This window comes from Anopheles ziemanni, chromosome 3 (assembly GCF_943734765.1).
Source record: "Anopheles ziemanni chromosome 3, idAnoZiCoDA_A2_x.2, whole genome shotgun sequence".
Lineage (NCBI taxonomy): Eukaryota > Metazoa > Arthropoda > Insecta > Diptera > Culicidae > Anopheles > Anopheles ziemanni.
Genome location: NC_080706.1, coordinates 28,073,559 through 28,095,257, shown reverse-complemented (window position 1 = coordinate 28,095,257; position 21,699 = coordinate 28,073,559). Strand labels below are relative to the sequence as shown.

Here is a 21,699-nt window from a genome sequence, read left to right as displayed (position 1 = left end):
ATAATATGGTCGTCCAGCAACAAAATGCGACCGAGCTGAGGTGAATAATCACGGCCGCGGATTAGGCTGCTGATGTGGGCAGGATTAGTGTTTTACATTCGTAAGCTAAGTGCGGGGCGACGAAGCTTCAAATGGTGCGTTAACTAAGAGGTTAAGAAACCTACGCACCGTCTAGGTTTGCCGTTGACGGGATACAGTTTTCGACCTACAAGCCAATGTTTAATTAATATGTTTACTGTCACGTCACTCAAAATGGGTGACAGCAGCAATTAGATCTAAAATGTTTTTTACCCGTAAATAAGTGAAAATGCAACATAAAAACTATAGTAATAATAAAAACAAGTTCATTGGGAAGCTAACTCTTTGCTTGGCCTTCAAAAGCCATCGATTTCATAAATGTTATGAACAAATTTTATTGAAAAAAGGTTGCACTAAAACGTGTGCTAAAAACAGTTGCCAGTCAACGTGTTCAGGTTGATTTGGTTGATTTAGGGGAAAAATTTCACCGTAAAAGAAATTAAAAAATAATATTTTAGAGTTATGTGTATTCAAAACTTAATGTGCTTACTACCATAAAAAATTTGAATATTTAAATAATATTATTGAAAAGAAAAACTTTCAAACATAAAAAAGAAAACAAGAAAGCGCTCTTCCAGACAAGAATATTCTGTACGATCGGGAGACGGAATTTTGCTACTCACAGAAAGAAGAAACAATTGAATAAATAAAAAGGAAGTGGCCGTAGAAAAGTTTTCCCCGCACCGTCCAACTTAACCCATCGACCTTTTCATTGTATGACATAACATCATTATTATTACCCGTAACGGGGTGAAGTTCATCCTTTTCGCTTCCCATCGCTTTGTTCGCTTTAAATAAGCTCAGTTCCATCCGGGCGAAGTGTTGCTGAAGCGCTCGTCTGCTTCTGTTCAAGATTATCTACATCGACGGAAGCTTACCGTTTCCTGCCTACCGCTTTGCCGGGCCGAAAAATGGTTCGGATGATTTAAAGCCGGGCTTAAATTGAATAGTAAAATATGCCAGCGTTCCGTTACGGAAGGAGCATGCCGTGACAGTTCAATCAATTCAACACGGCTCACTCCAGCGCGGGTCGCTCCTTCCAAGCAGATGGCGCTATGAAAGCTTAAAATATATTCACTATCACCACCCAAGAGCACCCCCCTCAAACTTCAAGCCACAACATGGCCAGCAACAACAGCGGCACAAGGGGTAAACAGTGCTAATCACTTAAAACTGGCCGAGGTTTGTGTTGACTAATTCTGGCCGGTTGTTGATCTTACAATTTCCCAAACCGAACCGGACAGGGGCTGTTAAAAATGGCAGGGGATTTGTATTGTGAGTTCAACGGAAAGTTCCGAGGCTTCACTGCCAACACCCACTTCATGCAATAGGGTGTCCCTCACCGCGTGGCTCCCGAACGAAGTCAGACGCTTCTGATTCGTTTCCGGTTTCCTTGTCGAACTCGGATGAAACGGTTACGATGAGCGCCTTCCCCGATGGCCCCGGGTGGGTATTTGAATTTAAAGTTTCCTTCAAACACTTAATGAAGAGCAAATTCAATTTACATTTCGTACATTTCACCGCCATCATTGACGCCATCGAGTGCTCGAGAGCGTGTTCGTTGGCTTCGGGCGGCCGCCTCCTCTATCATCGTTAGCATATCGAATGCCAAAAAGGGTGACAGTCCGACGGATGCCGTACCGTCGGGTAAGGCGGGTTCTTTTCAACTTCGGGATTTTCCTTTCCTTTTCAGGCCACTTTTCTTTCATTCCTCGTTAGAGATGTCTTTCGCGAGCTTCCCGGTGGTATGGTTTTGGCCGATTGCCATCGGTTTTCGGCGAGACAAGGCGGAAAATGAAAGGCGCAACACAGTGGAAATACCGTAGGACAAATCCTTCACCTCTCCCAAAACTTCAAGCGAAGCGAGAGAGAAGGGAGGGTTTGACGGGCCGCGAATCGTTGAATGCCGTTCGCGGCTGAATTTCCATTGCAAATGAGGCAATCCCGTGGTGGTGGTGGTGGTAGGTTCGTGACATGGTTTTACCTTTCGCTGTCACCCAGCGCGTACCGCTATAATGCCCGGAAGAGTTTTCCGCCGGTCCAACCGGTGAACACAATGCCGATCGCATTGGAACGTGAGGTGGAACAAAAGGTCATGAAGATGAAAAACGAGAAACGACAAAAAAAAAGGGAAAAGCTACACAAGGAGAAAATAATTGAACCCAAACGGGAAATGGCCAACAGAACATCGATAAATAAAAGGCAAACGAGAGAAAGGTAGATAAGCAAAACAAAAAAGGAAAAGAACGGCGGCGGCCCCGCAACATCTTCATCGTTATCATCGTGGCCGTTTAGTGCCCGACCGGCCGGACAGTGCGGGTTTTCCGCCGATTGACAGACGCGGCAGTAAATGGTGCTGGTAGGACAAACAATAATTAAGCCAGCGTTTCACGGAACATCCGCCGGTTCGCAGCGTTCGCCACGACCGGATCCTTTGGGGTGAAGGGGTTTTGCTTGCTTGGTCTGCACGAGCCTGCTGTAAGCGGATAGACTTTGGCCTGCAGTTTCCGCTCCATTTCTATGGGTTGACAACGTTCGTCTTGATGGAACGGCTTCGTTTCCGTTGGACATCACCTTCATTAAGCTAACAAGCTGTCTGATGTTCTATAATGAATATCAGCATGTTCTGGTTATTGAAGAGACATTTGTCTCCTCTCTGCCACCACTTTCTGTCCACCACATTCTTCTTTGCTGTGTTGTTGATCCCGAAAACGTTAAGATAGATATGCATTGCAGAAACATGAAACACAACCGACAGATTAAGGCAGGTCACTTAAGCAGCATGTAAAACTGTTAAAGTTTTGTTGCGAAAAATATACTAAATTTAAAAAAGAATGCACAAATAAATAACGAATTCACGTTAACTTGTAACGACAGCTCAATCAACCATTGATTTGATGAAAATGCTATAAAAAAGAGATACAGCAGTTGAAAAACATCATTTTTATTTGGCTGCTCAAACCCATATCAAACAACTAACAAACCCATATCAAAAGAACACCTTGGGGTATTTATATTGAAACAATATTAAGCAAAGATGCTCTTCGTCCTAGGACCTCTAAAAAGAGGCGTTAGCTTTTGGGTAGCACAAAATTTACCGACAAAAAATCGTTATGATATTTAACAGCCCGTGCCTTACGACCACAAGTAGGTAATTCATCTAATTCCTCCATTAGATCCCGTTCTACGTTTTGTTGTTTAGAAGGAAAAAGTTTGACCTCGGGGAGTTAAGAGTTACCCCATGTTATTTAGGTAATTATCAACAGTGTTCCATATCATAGTCGTTCCGGAAAACCGTATGAAAATAATCATTGAGGATGATTAAAGTTTGCTAATAAATTCATTAAAATAAGATTAAACCTATATCGTTCTCAACTTCGTCAACTTTCTTTTCAAATTTAGCAATTGTTTAGAATATGCTTTTCGAGAGTTTTAAACGTTGACATATTAACCACAATAGGATATCTAGAAAAATCAAATATCTTAGTCTACATTAAAAGCTTAAGGCCTTCGTATGAAATAATGTGGAAACCCCAGGAGTTTCCCCACTAAAACATGACTTCACCGTTCGATTTGGCTTCCCATCTTCCACGCTGTGGTTGGTGGGTGCAAACATCAAAGCACTTTCCTGGCTGCTTTGTAAGGGACAAGACACACCGGGATGTACAAAAACATCAAAAGTCATCCCGCGCTACCTTCGAGCGTTCGCCCACCTCAACGCCAAGTTAAAACGATCCACACGGAAGACTGGCAGGAAGCTGTCGATAGCGAAAGAAGGGAGAAAAGGATGTACCACGAGTGGAGGGTCTGGGCTGAAGATTGAATATGTGCTGAATTCGAGTGCACAAGTTTTCCAATTACTCCAAGGTGTCGGTAAGAAGCGGAATGATGTTGAGCTGAAATCGAATTGACGCAGCGGGCGGTATGGGCTTTCGGGGTTCGGTGGTGGTGTGAGTGCGTGATGGGTTCTGAGATTTCTGTCGGTATGATGTCAACAAAAAAAAAAACAAGCAAACGCATGCAGATCACGAGAAAGGATAGCGTCAGTTGAAATGCGACAGGTTTCAGATGTCATTGAGTGTGGTGTTGATGTGTACACACGACACTCCCAAGCACGCGAACAACCATCATTATACAGACACACGTACACGGTTCGATGCATTGGAAAATATCGTTTTAACACTAACTGGAGAAGCCAGTTCTATTGATTCAGTAAAAACGTGACACCATAAAGCATTGTAACACGACTGGGTATTTTCTTTGCAGCTGATGAATGCAGAGTATATTTTAACGAGTTGGGAAATGAAGTCAAAGAGTGCTACCCATCAGGTGCATTTTCCGTGAAACCACTTTCCACACATAACTCTTTTATATTCGGAAGCTTCAAACACGCTTCATTGTCCGTTATTGTTTTTCACCATATTTTTTTTTGCTTCACCAACACGTACCAGCACAAGACCAACTCCGAATGGATCAAACAGTCGATGAAACGTTTTCTTTCGAACCGTTCCGCACAACGCGTAGTTAAACACTGTGACTCGCGAGGACTCGGACGGAGCTCTTTATAAGACAACTGAACGGTTTCCCAACGGGTGGGAAACGAGAGAATGTAAGTGAGAACAGATGAGATGCTGCAATGAGATGATTGAGGTGAGATGAATGATATCAAAACTCGACAAGGGATCATGATGCAATAATGAGCTCACAACATCTCACAAGGCCCACCGAGAGTGGACAATTCGGTTCACTCTCGCGTCGGAAAGTGGTTCGTCCTTTCGGCTTCTCTCGTTGGTCATGGCTCCGGAAAAGATAAACAAAGACACGAAGCATTGAATCACGTGCCTCGCTAGTTCGTTATCAGCGCTTTTTGGGTTGCTTTGTAGTGCTTCCACGCTCCTGCAAAGTCCTTTCTCACAGACTCACGCGATGTAAGCAAGCGACGGTTGCATAGCGACCATGCATGGTCAGACAATTTCCGCTGCATCATATATCGGTCAGATATCAAGCAAACCGAGCCTGTTTGAATGTTCTCGCTCTGTTTCGTTCACACTAGCGTCTCCATCGGGTTTCCACCATCGCATCGATAAGTTCATCCGTTTGCAACCGTCCACTCGAAAATCACATATCCGCGACTATTGGCGTGAACTCTTTGTTCCAGCAGGCAATGGCTAGAGTGCCCTTAACACGCCATGTTGCCATGGCGAGCAACACTTCGTTAGTTCGCGTCTCATCTCAGCGAACCTATTCTAATCTCACCGCCATTGCTTGTTATCGTAAGCACGTGGAGTGTACTACCGTCCAACAACCATTTCATAAAATCAGCCCCCCGTAACGAGGCTATGAATACGGGTGGCAATGTATGAATGCGGATAGTACAGCGCGGTCAGCTTCGGAGTTGGCAGAGGTACGCCATTGGAATCACGAAGCGCTTAACGTGAGCCGTAAATTCCCCCACATCTAGATAGACGAAGGGGGCAAAATGTTAGCACGCATCGATGGCAAATGGAATCATAAATCTGTGTTGTTATGTACGTTTGTTATCCGATGGTGACTCACCGTGTTTAGAAGAAGTAGAGGAAAAAAACATCAAAATATGTATAAAATTTTTCGTGAATAACTGGGCGCCTCCATTGAAAAAAGTTTGCTTCGAACTTGTTATAAAAATTCAACAAATACATTTTTATTATTTATTAAACACAGTCTCATTTCCATTGTCAAATATGTCCAATTTTATTATGTGTTTACGTTTTCCGGTTTGCCAATTCAAATTTAGTAGGTTAATTTTTATCCCCTTGTGTGCGAATTAATGCACATTTCTTTTTAAATATAATTTGTTAGCATAAATTTTATCGAACTAGAAAAGTTACCAAAGCACCATGTATGATGATGTGACGCTTCACATTTCGCTTACGCAAAACATATTCACCCGAACACGCACCAGTGCTTCCATCTTCTTTATCGTCCACTTGAATCTGCTCTTCATTATAACCAGCTCCCGTGCAGCGGATTAACCGCATGGAGACCGATTTAATTTATTGATTCAACCACTACCGCTGCTACCAACACACACACACGAACACACAGTCGGGCTCGGGCACATTAGAACGGCACGGAACGGAACGGCAGGAAGTTAACCACCCTCGAGAAGGAAGAGCATGAGCATGCTCAGCCGTTTATCATCGCGCTCCGCTTGGTCCTTGTTGTCCTTCACACCGCATCGCCTCGGGCGACTCCGGGCGCTTAGGAGATAAATCCGCCCAAACTCAGCAGCACATCACCGGCGCCGGCCGTCGTATCTCGCTCGAGTTTAGCACGTTCCTGCCGGACGGCCTCGTAGGCTCCCCGCGTTATCCAGACTTCCATGGCGAAGTAAACTGACACCGGTGCGATGCGGTAGAGATGTGAGGCGGTGATCAACCAATGACCGGGGGGGTGTGGGGAAGGGGGTAAGGTAAGCAAATAAATCACTTAATCCTTGTCTCTAATTTACCTGGCACCGCAGACCCGTGGGGAGGGACGGGCCCGAGGGTTGAAGTTGTCAAACTTACCGCTGGCCAGGATCAACACGACGCCCCACACGAACAGGAGTGTGCTGGAGGCGAGCGCACCTCGGAATGCCAACAGGACGCCCAGCCAGCAGTAGAAGCAGAACGCCATGTGGCTCCACAAGTGCACCATGTATAGCTTTAAGAGAAGCGTTTTTCTCTTCACCAGGACCGGATAATAGAAGGAAAAACACACGAAAAGGGTTGGATCGCGAAATGCGCTTCAGTATTTTACATCCGGCTAGCAACTTCGATACTTACCCACATAATTCCCACCGACAACACAAACGACATGAAGCAATCAAGTCCACTGGCGAAAACCAGAAAGGCAAAGGTGACTAAAGTAGGAACAAAAGAAGGATAGAAAGACCGTTCAACAACAAACAACACAGTACATTATCATCGTTCTGAAAATCACTAATTTTCCAACCAAAAATTAAACCAACGAACACGTCAGTTCAATACATCACATCAGCGTCTGTGGCAGGTTACGATGCACTCACTTTGATTGCAAATCGGTGCGGGTTCGGCTGCATCCGGATCCGTGGTGCAATTATCGCGCCCAATTATATCACTCACTCGGCCGGAATTCATGATGGCAGTGATTGACATGAACATATTGCAGCCGGCATAAAAATAGCACAGCGCCTTAAATGTCGCACCGGAACACATAACTATCGTTTTAGCTGACGATTTATCCAGAGGAAAAAGATGAAGCCAAACACGGTTTCGATTGATTCCACAACTTATCTCGTAGAAAGACGCAACGAATACTGAAGCGAAATTCTCATCGTCAACACGCCAGAAACGGTTCATCTTCCTTCTCGAAACCCGCCACCGTATGGCATCCATCGCTGGCAGTTCGATGACTGCGAAAATGTTACCCTGGCAACAAGCAACCCCATGGAAACCGGTGACCTCCCACGAGCGGCGAGATGTTTATTTGATTTCGAACAAGGATTGCCCCGAAAGAGATGTGGAATCTGGGGGTGAAAGGTGATGATGTGCGAGCAAAATTTTCCTATATTCTGGTTAACGAGAAAATGATGACTGCCATTACCGTTTGTTGTGCGGTTTGTTTCGTAAACAAAATGCATCCAAACAGCTTCCATTCAGAGTCGGACCGGTAAGTTTACGAGTTGCGGTAACGTCCGTTAGTGGTGATTAATTGGTGACGGTCCACGGATGGGTGCAAAATATGGATTCAATCCGTTACGAATGTGAGAAGTTCACCATAACAATGAAGGAAAACAAAATTTCAACGATAGTTTGCATAACACGCTCGGCAAAGGATGAAAAACGACGTTCACCATTAACGTTGCCTCACCAACATTTTCAAAATAAAACAGTCAAAACAGTAAGAGTAAAAACAGAATAAATTTTGTTATAATAAAAAAATAAACCCATTTCATTCAAATAAAAATGAAACAAAAACCGTTCAATCATCATTGTGTTGCATTTACGCCGTTTTAAAATCGATTGACTAAAGGTAAATGATTCTCAAACTTGTTAGTTTATTTTATTTGGTTGTTTACTATGAAATAGAAGAAAAAATCCCGATGAATAAAGTGATTCAAGTAAAGTACATCAAAGCACGTAACAGTTTGAAATTACTTACCTATTTAGTGCAAGATGGTCAAAAGAGATTTCCAAAGAGTTGAGAACTATTGAACTTCTAACAATAATAATTTACTTTTTGTTGCACTTTAACGGATGAAAGGGAATTTAACTAAACTTTTACTCCATTCCAACATTCCATTTTCATGAGATAGGAAAATCTTGAACTGTTTTCAGGATAAACTTTTTATATTTTTTTTAATTTTCGTATTTTAATACTTCGTACTATTAGTTAAAGTCAATTCTCCCGCGGACAACGGTCAATCAACAGCTTGTTTATCTATTTTCTACATCATCCACCTATGATAATGCAAGATAACTCGAACACAACCCAATCTCAATCGGAACTCTTTTTAAAGAACATAAAAAGCGGCATACGTGACTTTACAACCGATATCGATTGTAGATAGTCTTATTGTTGGGACATTTCTTAAATAAAAACTCCATTGTGAAACACCGACAGCAAAGCACACACGTTCAAACGGAATACTGAAGCAAGGGGAAAAAAAAAGAAAAAAAAACAAGCCAATGGTCTTGCAATCAACGAACAAACGTAGGCATCCATGCGCTGCGGAAAAGTGTCTGTAACGGGATGAAGATACCAAACGAGGAATTCCAAACCTGCGCCAAAAAGTTCACCGCAAAGCAAAATGAACCGAAGCATCCGAACAATTTATACCATTTCCTATATTTCGGTTTCCCGGAAAGGGAAGGCTTTCCGACAGTTTCCGTCCGCGTTCGGGTTTCCCCCCGCCCTGTTTACCGAATGCGTCGCCGTGCCACCACCACCACCAACACCACATTGCGAGGCCGTGTTTTCTCAGCTGTGCGGTTGTTCTTACTAAATTTGAGCCCAGTGCAGTCCGTGCGGCATGTGTCGGGCCTCGTCGGTCCCGTAATCCAGTGCCACCGGAGTCGATACATTGTAGCCTTGGCACGGTTCCGACCACCATGCCGACCGGATGGCTCCGGGCCGGGTTGCAATATTGCTCTAAACCCCTCGCCTATGCCACAAACCGCTACAATAAGCAATAACGACTTAACAACCTTTACCCTGTGTCTTCCGTTCGCAATGCACTCTCGAGTCGAGCTGCTGAGTGACCTAGGGTGGGGATGGCGGGGAGGGTGTCCATTCCGCACCCGGCCTTACAAACCCTTCCCGTGAAGCCAGACAAACTTCAATCACATTCACACACCGCCATAAGGCGAGCGCCTGATCTTCTTGCAATTGCTCCCGGAATGGGGGGAAAACTAGGAAAAAGCTGGCCTATGATGGCGAATGCCGAATGCAGCCGACCGAATCCACAGCAAGACTACTCGGATGGGTCGGCCCCCGGTAAGCAAAACGGGAGCCAGCGGAAGCACAAAAACAATTTCCCTCTGCCGGATGCCGTCACATTTCCGCGTTTGGGAGGAAAACTGTCTAAGGTTGGTACGGCGCCAAATCGGGTGAGGGGGAGGGGGAGGGGGAGGAGGGGCACGGAGAGTGCGGTTAGCGGACCGGTGCAAGTCGAAATAACGATGGTAAAACGGTTTTATTGCCCCTCCTTTGGCCGAGCCTCTCCACTCTATCCTCCCGCCAGGCCGGATCAGCTTCCTAATTGTGTGGTAAAACCAAGGGTTTCGGCCTTCGGCACCGGAATGGGGAAAAGGGGTGGAAAATGTGTGGGGGGGGTGGAAAAAAGCTTTCCAAACTCCGAGAATCCGACGTGCCGAATCATAATGCAATTCGATTCTTGTTCACTTTTCAGCGTGCGAGAAAAAGGTAAAAAAAAACACACAGCTCCGAGAAGAAATAACCGTAAAATGGGACGAAAATTTATTTTCCCTGCTCTTTCGGTGACCAGAGTTGAAGAGGCTTTTTATCCTTCGCAGCTAAATTCGCCGCCTCTCGTCGCTCAAGTGCTCAAATATGGAGCACAGAACAAAAGGAAAACAAAAGTGTGACAACTAATAAATTACCGGAAGCTTCTGTAAATAGCACTCTTCGTTTTCGCTCGAGTGTCCGCGGAGGGGGTTGAAAAATGGGTTTGGCGCGCGAGACGGGGTTGTCCTGGTTGCCGGCCGGATAAATCCTTTTCCCCTCCTTTGCCCGTAGTTGAGAGCGTTTGATTTCCACCGCGTCCCGCCATAATCCGCTAAATCGTAATCTGTTCGTGATGAATGTTAAACAAGATTTGCAGCCTTTTCTGCGTTTTGGATGCCATTTGGGATGAGGGCTGGGAAACGTATGGAAAAGCGGCAAATAATTTATTTTGCACTCTCCACACTCCGGTGAGTTATGGCGTGACAAACATTCAATAGGGTTTCCTTCGCTTACAATTGTTTACAAGACGGGGTAGAAAGAAACGGCGTTGAAGAAATAAATAATAAGTAATATTTTTTCCTACTCCAGGAAAATGCGAAGGACCGTAATGTGAACCAGATGGAAGCGTGAAAAATCCATCCTTAAAGTTTTTTGAAAGTTGATACCATCATCTTCATCCATCTTCCCAATATTTCGTCCTTTTTCTGGATCTTGTTAAGAACAGCGTTGCTCGTACATAAGAACTTAATAAAAACAACCTAAAAGCATTTCGGATGATATAAACCATTTTGTGCAGAAGCTAAAATATTTCGGACATAAACGGACACTTTCTAAAATGAAAACATCAAGTTACAAATGGATTTTTCTTTGGAAATATGAATATTTTACTATTTACTTCGTTAACTACTGGAACAGCGAGATAAATACACCGGAGTGAGGGGGGAATAATATTAATAATCAGCTATTAACAGGAAAGCCAAGCGTACACGATCGCTAACAACGGTATAGTTATGATGAACGGCCTAACAGTAAAATAATATTAAATTTGTTTAAAAATATTTTAAATACTCTGTGGCGTCCGGGAGTTCCCTCAATTGATCTATCTCCGATTTTCGGCCGTGCGATACATAGAAGCCTACGGGCGCCATCCCTATGTACAAATCGTTAAACTATGCAATGTACAATTGCATTTCGCTTCCAAGTTTATTTTCTACTGGTCTAATCAAGGTCCGCACCTTAACTTGATATGTTCATTTGGGGGGTTTTTCCTTCTGCCTAGAGACATTTTCGACTATTTACACATCACTTTCGACGCTCTAACAAGTGGGCAAGATTGGAACAACAATTTGCTCTCGAGGGCTTCTTAGTCAACGTGGATCATTGCGATGTTTAATGTATTTTTCGCATCGCGCCATTTTACGATTTCAGCTATATTTACATATAAAGTTACCTCGTTTTATTTAAAGATTGTCGATAGATTTTTTTAGCGTTGTTTTGTTTCGCAAACTATGTCCCTTTTCCAAATTACTTGGCTTATGCTTTAAACTCTTTTGCTATACTTCGAAGGTGCCGCTATCGTGTTGTGTGTATGATTTTTTTTGTTTTGCTAAATATCTATTGTTTGTAATATAATGTCTACTAACTTGTAATGACGGTTTCTTGATGATTCTGAGCTATTTACAGTGATTTAAATTTACCGTCTGTAAAGTTTACCTTCCCGTGTTCTGTTGCACGTTAAAGTATTGCTTGCATGATTATAGTAAAAGGCAGTACCCGCTGTTTATCGTCATGCGTCGATGTTGGCGCCGTAAGCACTCGCCATTTCATCGCTGGACGCAACTTTTCCTTCGATCTTTGCCACTGCGCTCACAAGATTATCACAGAACGGTCTCCATGATCCACGGTACAAACTTTGATATTCGCGTGCACACACCGGGCAGGTTCGCCTCCGCACAACCGATGCCCCACGAGATGATACCGGCGAGGAAATAGTGCCCATCCTTTCCCTTGACCTGTGTGGAGAACGAGAGAAAGAAAACAAACAGAATGGTTAAGAGAAAGCGAGCGAAAGAAAAACATAACAACCAACCAAAGGTGAACTACTACGAGTCGGTAATATTTCTCGCATCGAATGCACCGGGCGCTTACCTGCAGCGGTCCACCGGAATCACCCTGGCACGAGTCCTGACCGCCCGTCTCGTGGCCGGCGCATAGGAAAATGTCCGGAATAAACTCGTGCCGACCGGCGCGCAGGAACATCGATTTGCACCGGTCGTTGCTCACTATCGGCACGGACACCTACGGGGTGGGTGAAAGGGGGAGAGACACAAGGAAAACGAAACCGTCAGGATGAGTTAGCCGGGGGTGGGAAAGTTGAAATAAATGGGAGCAAAATGCTTTCCCATGAATAATAAACGGCAGTCATAATTCAGGGGCTGGAACGCATCTGACCCGCTGGAAGAATGCGCCAGCGAAATGTTTGCGCCGGTCGAGGATAAGGCGAACGATGGATAGGGCAAACAGGCAGTATATTTCCACCCAGCTGGTGGGTTTTTTTTTCATTTTTACTTAAATTTGTTTTTCATATGGTTCGTTACTTTAACCGGAGATTTATTATGCCACATAAGTATTCTGAACGTACTGAAGTTGAACTTGAAATAAAAGATTTATAATCCCTTGTCCATAATGCCTTCACAACTCGTCCAACACTGCATATGTGAAATAACCTCTTTCTGATAATTAGATCAACTCAATCCATCCTTCACAAGTCACAAGTGTCCGAAAACTTTGTGCAACCCTTGTGTAATACGCGCAATAAACTTTTAATTAGTGTTCTACCGGTTCTTCTACCCCCATCACCGAAACCACAGGGACCTGGGTAAAACATTAATGATAGGCATCTATTTCGGAGAAATTTCCGGCTCCTCGCCGGCCAACCGGAAAACCCCGGGAGCGATCTTCTTGGAGCGGTACCAATTAATTATCAATGAACAGCGGGCGAAACTATCGATGCCTCATGGAGGCGCCCGGTGCTTCCATCGCTTTTCGGAGGCACGAACCAGCATTGTGCCTGCGCCGGTAATGCGCCGGTCAACCTTCCAACGGTCCCGTACGGCCGGAACTAATCAACATCAAGCTTAATTAATGGTACATTCCGGGAACGCCCGGCAAAGGGCACATGGGCGCCCGATGCGTGTAGAGAATGCGCTAAATGATTCTACGACCGGACGCTTCACGGGTCGCGAGGCGAACCTTATAAATGAAGCACTTAGCCGTATGGTAGTGCTCGAGTACGGTTACAAATAGTTGCACAATGATTACACTGTAAACACTTACACACTTTATTGGGAGTGTAGGTTTTCTTGAGATGGTTTCAAAATAAATCCGACGAAGGAATGAAACCGAGAAATTTAATTTATAAAATTTTCTAGTTTAAATTTATTCAAATAACAATTTCTAATTATTCTGTTGGAATGTTTTTGTTAAATTGAATCATTCACTATATTTTATCTAAACAAAATACATGATATTTTTATTTTGGTTTTCCTTGTCTCAATTTCAGTCCGACTCATTAAATAACATAGGAACACCCTCGAGTTCACCCCTTTGGTGTGAGAAAGCTATCACTCGTGTCTACGATAAACATTGCAACTAATCTTCCCCCCAAGGGTTGACCTTCCTTAAGTTTCAGTCAGGTTTCGTGCAAACACAACCGTAAACATTGATACAGATGGCAAGGAAAAACATTATAGAAAGAAACACACCCCCAGCAGAGCCTTTGAACCGAAAGGATTACCGAAACAACACTCATCGACTCATACACGCACAACGCACAAAAACTCACAAGACCCGCATAAGCTGACGCCCGAAATATTTCGTTCGTTTCTCGGGCGACGAGCGCCGCACGCTCGGATCGGCATCTCCAAGCATCCACATCAAATGGCTCACGTAGGACGCCGGCCCTAAGTCCGCCGGTGTAGGCCGCATTGGGAAAAGTGTGGGCAAAGTTTTCATCTTTCTCTCTCTCTCTCTCCTTCAGGTACGATAGTTTCGTTCAGGACGAAACGCACCTGTCCGCCCTGCTGAAAACCAAGGACGTCGTGAAACCGAAGCCGAAAGTGAGCTACCGTGAAAATGACAAATGATGGCTCGTTTATTCATCACCGAACTCGACGCCGGGCTCATCCTGGCAATCAATGGCCTTAGGACGCGGTACGGAAGACACCGGTTTGAAAACGACGACGCATGGAACTTCTAAAAGCCCTGACAACATCCCACGCTCGGGAACCGATCGTAGCGGATGGGAAAATCTCCTCAGCCGGGCGGTACTCTTGCCGTAAAGGGGTTCGAAAGTTTCCCAGCTATGAGCGATGGTATAATAATAAAGCGAAAATGATAGCACCGTGGCGTAATACGACAACTTGGGACATGCTACAGCCGTCGGATGAAAACGGAACTGAAGCATTTTGGTGGCGGTTGGCTTCAGCGTGCTGTTGAAAGTGCACGGACCAAGCTGTCCGGGCGAACTGCGATGACTCGGATCGAACGAAAATCTCTTCTCGCCGACACGCTGATTGAAGAAACTGCTTCAAGAAGATTGATTGCTTTCGGATGGGCGAACAATTAAATCCAATCGCACCGCACCGACTTCGCCCAATTGGATTTAGTTCTTCAAACCCTGGTTGGCCTGGAGTGAATTGAAGCTTTCACTCCTTGGGCGAAAAATATATCACGATGCTTCTGCTCATCGTCCCAAAGGATCTATAAAAATGAAAGTGAGAAAAAAATGGAAAGAAATCGCTTGCTCGATCGTCGCCATGATTGGTTATTTCGCCATCCGTCATAAGCAAGCAAACATACTCCGTAATTCAATATCGGACCATCGTGTGTCGTTTGTGGCTTTTCCTGGCACCTCGGACCGATTGACAATCATCTTCACTTCCCAAATCGTGTCGCGCGCGTCGAAACCAAACACTGGTACACATTTCCCGAACATGGCGAACGTTTCACTATTTGTGCATGATAAATGGATGCTTTTGAAGGCCGCAAATGGAAAAACGCGTCAACAAAGTTGTCGGTCGAGATTGATTGAAGGTTTTTCATCGTCAATTGTCGCTTGAACTCAATTGATTGCCGAGCGGTCGGTACACTTTTAAAGTTTCTGCTTCTGCTAATCAGGAAGTGATTGAAATGGTTTTCATTCTTCCATCAATCATGCCAATATAAAGTAAATTTATTTTGTTTAAAATTACGAAACAATATCAACCTTGAAATCTTGCGAAAGTAAAACGTTATCTTGCCAGAAAAAAGACACCCTGCGGTCGTTTTTCTTCGCGACGGTGTTATTTACAGTCACGTAGTTTTCTTAGCTCCATTTTACAACCCACAAAATCATGTTCCAATGTCCCCTGTTAGTCCCCCGAGGGGAAAAATAACGCTTTCGTAGAAGCCACACCTTCGATTGGGAGTCGAAGATTGTGGCAGAAGCAACGTGTTTCAGAGCCTCGGATAAATTACATCGTACCATCGTTCACTCCGTCGGCAGCTGTAGGCTCTGGAATGCGAAAGGAAAAGCTCTACGCTCTTTCCATCAACGAGTCTTTTTCATCCAGTTCGTTTAAAATTGCGTCGTTTGAAAATCAATACTACAGAAATGCGGGGTCGTTTCGTGTAAAAAATTGTCACCCCGTAAGTATCTCCGATGGCTCTTCAAGCTGCATTATCCTTCCTCCCAGAGATGAGGTGAAGGAAATACAGGAGCAAGGGAAGATTTTCCTTTCGCACTAAACTAAAAGCATCGTCTGGTGCCAACGCGTTCGAGATTTTTTTTTTTGTTAACAAATCATTCTGTCGCTCGAAGCTAAGCCCGCGTTTTTCTTTAACTTCCGCAATCTCTATGCCCCAGACTTTGATACTGGTCGGTAGGTAGCCTGCGGTCCAGATTTTGATAGCGATCTGCTCTCATACAGGCAATCGTCCTATCTGCCCTCGGATGTGCACAAAGACTGGAAGAATCTTTTCACACAAATATAAAAATTCAAGGACCTTTGAAGCGACTTCGTTACTGGACCAAACATTTCGAATTGAGGATAAAGAAGTTTCCAATTCCTTAACAAGCTAAACGCAAGCTATCCATCAGATACCGTGTGTATCCATGTGAAGATATTTATTTGAATTATACGTTCCATTTTGTGTTCATTCATAAATTCCCATAAAGCTGCAGTTATTTCGAGCTGGTCCTTCTTTCCGCACGACTTTTCCACATGTGGCGTCGCTATGTGCAAACAAAATCGATGAGAAAGAAAGAAAGAATGTAAAAATACACACACGGGTGAAATGCTCCACCGGAATGTGTTGAAAGACATTCATGATTTTCCAAGAAAATGAGCGAAAGCTATGTCACACCATGGATAAAAGCGTTGTTGGAAAATTTTTCAATCCACTTCCGGTTAGCAGCTTATCGTAAAAGCTCCTTTTTTATTCGCTTGCAGGTGATTCCGGTCTTTTCCATCGGCCGACGATCGAGGTCCTTTTTACATCGCCCGGCAATCCAGGTGGAATTTAGGAAGGTCCCTTTTTTCAACCGGGTGTCAATAATGGTTGGGGCACGTGCACGTGATAACATCTATGTTAGCTCGTGGGATACCGTTTCCCGGAAAACCAGTCCAAGAAGTCAACACCTGACCGGAGTGCCTCGAACAAACATACCCAAGGACAATAGTTATGAAGCTGGCACGAACCGAACCGCAAGGAAGGAATTTTCAAAGAATGACTCGGAAGGTGAAATTCTTTTAACATTCTTCAAATAATAGGGCAGCTTAGGTTTTTCTTCGCTTTCAATTTATCCTTTGGGAGCTGGGAATATTAAAACGATAAATATAGTATTTGTCATATGTATTGATAAAGGTTGTGACACTTCGTTTTAATCAAACAAAAAACTAGCTTCACCTAATATGTCTTCTAAATATGCAGGTGGGAATTGATATGAAATAAAATTTGTCGAAAGTTTCACAACAATATTCCTAGTGTTAAATTAAATTTATAACACATTATAATTCATTTCAGCTTTGCAAATTCTCATAACTTGTTAACCTAACTATTTAGAAGCTTGACGAATCGTTACGACAATGTATAAATTTGAAACAAAGAAACAACAGCATAACAGATTAAGATAACAATCAAATAATGCAATCAAATGGAACAAATACCACTTCTCGCGCAATGCGAAAGATAAAACGATGCGATAATGTATTCAAGCCAAACGGAAAACTCCAACAAGATTGATAATCATCGGCCCGGCGAATGGTTCCATTTGATCCTGCTTAGCATGAATCGAAATGGGGAGTAAAATTACGTGAAAGAGCGTCAACGGCAACACTTTGGCACTCCTTATTTTCCAACCTCCTCCTTTCGGTAAATTTAGCGCGAGAAGCAATCGCTGTTTCCCTCTAATTATCATATCTGGGAAAACTGTGTCCCACAAAAACCGCGCCCCGCTTATCTATCAGGCAGGGTAGGGTACACCGGAGCGGGTTCACGAGGAGGTGCCCATAAAATGGCGTGAAACAACTTTAAGCAAAACCCCAACACGCGACACCCGCATCCCCTCCCCCCCTACAAACCCCTTCCCTAAGCCATGCGGTGGGAAATGCTCTTGCTATTTTCCCTTTTTGCTTTCGGTTTTCGCCAACCCAGTTATGACACCCGGCAGAAGCGATTGCAGCAAGGCCACCGGGCGGTAATCCAGGATTATGGCTTTTTCCTGCTTCTCTCTACCGTCGCTCTTTCTGGCGCACCAATTTCCCTTGGCGCCGTTTGTGGCGGGAAAAACCCCCGCAATCGGTGCCACCCAAGCTCTTAGCTCTCGCAGCTAATGGCCAAACGTGCGGCGTCGCCGGTGTTTTATTGAAGTCGTTAGATGGATGGTTGAAGATGTCAATGCGACACACCGTGGTAAAGTGGTTTGCAGAGGAGCACTCACGGAAAAAGATCTTGCAGGGGAGAAATGTTCCTTTACGGTGTTTTCCATTCGTTGCTCATTTTGTCGCTTTACATTGTGAGTTTGTTTAAATGGTTATTTTATTGTTTTCCAATATATTATCGCCAAATTAAACAATATCTTAAATTATTCTCACTGTACTCAACATGAATAGCAATCAATTTAGTTACATAATAATTAACATAGTTCGATCATTAAACTCCTTAATAATCAGGCAGTTTTGCTCGTAACATCATTTTTATTATTTACCTTCCACATACTGGAACCTCTTTGTGCGTAAGCCAACTCCTTTATTTCATCTCCTCCAAGATAAATGGGGCGCTCATGAGGTCACGAAAAATATTTGCCATCTCACCTTCAGCCAACTCCATTAGTTGACGGGGACTTGGGGATTCTTTAAGACTTCCTCAAGGCACCAAGCCAAACGCTACGCAGCCAAAGATCCGTCCTTGCGCCAACCATCAGCATCATTACCGGCATCAGAATTCGGCGCGGGAAGGGAACAATGTGGGAAGCAATTTATTCATTTTCTCACAGCGGAGTTTTCCTCCGATCGGAGCTATCATTATTTCCTTTCCTTATCGACAGCCATCCAATGGCATTCCATCCAACGGCAGCGGGGGTTTGAAATTTCTTCATCGACTTTCTAAACATTTTTTTCCCCCTCATTTCGCTCGGAAGAAAAGAAGTTGACTCACTCCTTTCTAAAGTTTTGCAACCGAAATGGGAAAATGGTTTCCCCAGTCCCTCCAAAACGACGAACGGTTCGCTTTCTTGGCGCACAGTTGACGAGCGGATTGATTACAATGCATTCCGCAGCGACAAAATGGTTGCGCTGGCAGAATGTTTGAAGAATTCAAAGGTTGAAAGGGTTCTCCAAATGATTCCCGGGGCCCATTCTTTGCCGCCGCAATCATCGACGAACAAACGGAAGCCATTCGGGTGTGGATGAATGGAAGAAAACGCGCTGAAAATGGGAAGAAAAATGGGACGCAGTCTCGGGGAAAAGAGAAAGAGAGAGGGACTGGCAATATTCCGAAGGATATGCAGGCTGAAAAAAAAGACAAGCGGGGTTTCTTTCTTGACGCATCTCAAGCAGGAAATTCCCTTTTCCCATGTGCCTCGATGGTACGGATGCCTGTTTTACGCCGTAAGGAATCTCCTCACTGCAACCTTGGCACTGGCTCAGCGGTTGGGAAAGGTTCGCTGGAAGCCATGTCGAATGGAAAACCCGTGCGGAAAGAAATGAAATATGCACAACGCATCTTTGGAAAGCTCGTGGGACCGTTTCTTGGAAATTTTCCGAAGCACCGCACCGGTTTCTTCTGAGGAGCCACTATGAAATTATTTAAAACTTTTCATTTGATAAGAACGCGTCAGCGGAGAACGAGACAGGGGAGAAATGGCCATAAATAGCAGCCTTTAACATCGCCTATTTTAAAAACCCATCCGGGCGTGTTTATTTAATTTAATTAATTAGGAAAATTTCATCCAATAATAAGTGGAAGGTTTTGTCGCATTACGACGAACCGTTCCGTTTATTTACATTTCAATTAGTGAGAAGGTTTCGCAAAACAACTCCAACGCACACTCATTCAACACATAATCCATGCAATTTCCTCAAAACGCTTTGCCACGTTAAGAAACTCGCGGGAAAACTTAAAAACTATAATCTTCCGCCCGGAGCACCGACTCATTCCGGTATCAATTTCAAACCCGGAGGGCATCTCGGTGGGAAAAACTCATTCGGAAAGTTTGCTGCACGAACGCTGCCAACCTTAGCCCTTCCGCGTATCCGGCGCCGGCGTCGTTATTCCTCTCGAGTCTAATCAATTAACACCACTTCGGTTTTGGGCTAAAGTTTCAGCTACCACCGGCGAAATTTACGTTCACTTTGGCCTCGCACTCGGGGTTTCCCGTTTCGTCGCCGGGGTGAAACTAAATGCTTTTAAAAGTTTCTACGCGCCAAAGGAAAATATCTCAACGGAGCCAATACACCGTCAGGGTGCGCGTGGAAAAGTTGCGGATTTGATTCTTTTTCGTCGTTTTTCTCCTCATCACCAAGCAGCAGGAGGGGGCGGGTTTCCCGGGAAAAGGCTTAACAGTTCGACAATAATCATTAGGGTTAGTGAGTTGCTGAGGTGGGTATGAATTGATCCTGTTGCGATTTGCTAAAAGCAAAGGGTTCTGAAATGCCTTCAGTAAAAGTAAGCTTAAGGGTATTGATCTAGTATGAGCCGGGAAAAGGGAAAACAATTTTGAGGAAATGGTTCCTCGAGAGCAAAAAAAGAGCGCGAACAAAGAAACAATCAGAAGTTCTTGTACTTAATGTGTTTTTCAAGTGAACCTGCTGGGCATTTCCTGAGACTGGGACAAAAGGTTATATGAAGGTGTTTTTGGTGGGACGCTTATGTAATAGAAACATCATGACTTCTGATGCAGTTTATATTTCCTGTTTTGCAAAACCCATTTCAAAAAAAATAATTATATATGCAACATGAGTTTGTTAGTAACTTTAGCATTCGGGATTCTTTCAACTTTCCAATCACACTTCGCTGGAAAATTCGATCAGAACTTCGAAGAAATGTAAACCAAGTGTTGGCTTTGTTTTCGATGCTAACTAGAAACGCTCGGTCAAACGCCACTGGACTGCGATAAATAGCAAATGTGGCAAATATGTGTTTGCTGTGGCCGGCCGGGATCTCCCTCCCTCACGTCATAAAAGAAATCAATATCCGACACCCAGCAACTCTGCTAGAGACCAAACGGGAAAACAAATGCAATCTGGCTCCGAGATGCTTTCTTCGATTCCCACGGACGGTTTCTCCGCGTGTCACCGCCCCTTTTGGTCATGATATAGGTCAAACAGCTATTGGATCACGTTTGGCAAACAACTCAAATTGCCAGCGGAAAACGATGCCACCGGGCACGATTGACCGGAAGGAAGCGAATGTACAGCACCGAAGGGCGAGCGAAGACAAGAAAAACATATCCTTTTTTCGCCATCCCATCCCGTGCTTCCTCCGAAAAAGGTATCCGTAGGTACGTGGGAGGCCGGCCGGATAAGCTTTTACTAGCGGCCACTCTAGCGCCGGTTGTAACCGGTCCCCATTCTCCTCCGGTAACCAGGATGAATTTCATTTTCCCCCTGCCTTTTGACTTCTGTCATTTTTTTTTTCCTCCTGTGAAGCAACTATCGATTCGTCGTTAAGGAAAACTTTTCGTACGACTAACGTGAGATATTGCCCGAACTTGGCGTGCGACCGAACTTTAGCATGGCTGATTCGTGTCCAAGATAAGCACAAATCACGACTTTCGTAAAGTCATTCTCGCCCTTCTTTCCCTTTCCGAGCGGGCAGCTTCTCCGTAACTAGAGAAAACGCAACGTAGAAACACTAGCTTTCCCAAATCACGCTCCCTCACGTGCAGCCTTTGGTGAACTCGAAAAAGCAAAGGAAGTGTCAGCCATCTTACGGTTGGAAATCGAATCAGTTCGAAACACGATTCCGAGCGCCCAACGGACGAAATGGACGAGTGACGGGCAGGAGGTTTCGAGTTGTTCCATCATCAGCTCGTCGGCTTCGACCCGACGTGATGATGTTATCGGGGTGCTTTAATACATACAAACGAGCGGCAGCTAACGACTTTCTTCG

General features: G+C 44.3%; 2 protein-coding genes across 2 annotated transcripts in view; both read right to left on the bottom strand.

Moving 5' to 3' along the window:
• Positions 1 to 6,318: 6,318 nt before the first annotated feature.
• LOC131284467 (uncharacterized) lies at positions 6,319 to 7,295 on the bottom strand. Its single transcript, XM_058313327.1, has 4 exons — positions 7,127 to 7,295; positions 6,885 to 6,961; positions 6,627 to 6,783; positions 6,319 to 6,452 (listed from the first exon to the last, which is right to left on the bottom strand). Exons 1-4 carry the CDS (start codon positions 7,293 to 7,295, stop codon positions 6,319 to 6,321), a joined length of 537 nt encoding a protein of 178 aa, XP_058169310.1.
• A 4,463-nt stretch (positions 7,296 to 11,758) lies between these two features.
• The window catches only part of LOC131288777 (serine proteinase stubble), a 55,669-nt gene continuing 45,728 nt past the window's right edge, over positions 11,759 to 21,699 (bottom strand). The window contains exons 9-10 of the mRNA XM_058317953.1: positions 12,196 to 12,345; positions 11,759 to 12,059 (exon numbers count right to left, since the gene is read on the bottom strand). Of these exons, the coding sequence (XP_058173936.1) occupies positions 11,925 to 12,059; positions 12,196 to 12,345 (285 nt within the window). The 3' untranslated portion in view covers positions 11,759 to 11,924. The remainder of the gene's footprint in view (positions 12,060 to 12,195; positions 12,346 to 21,699) is intronic.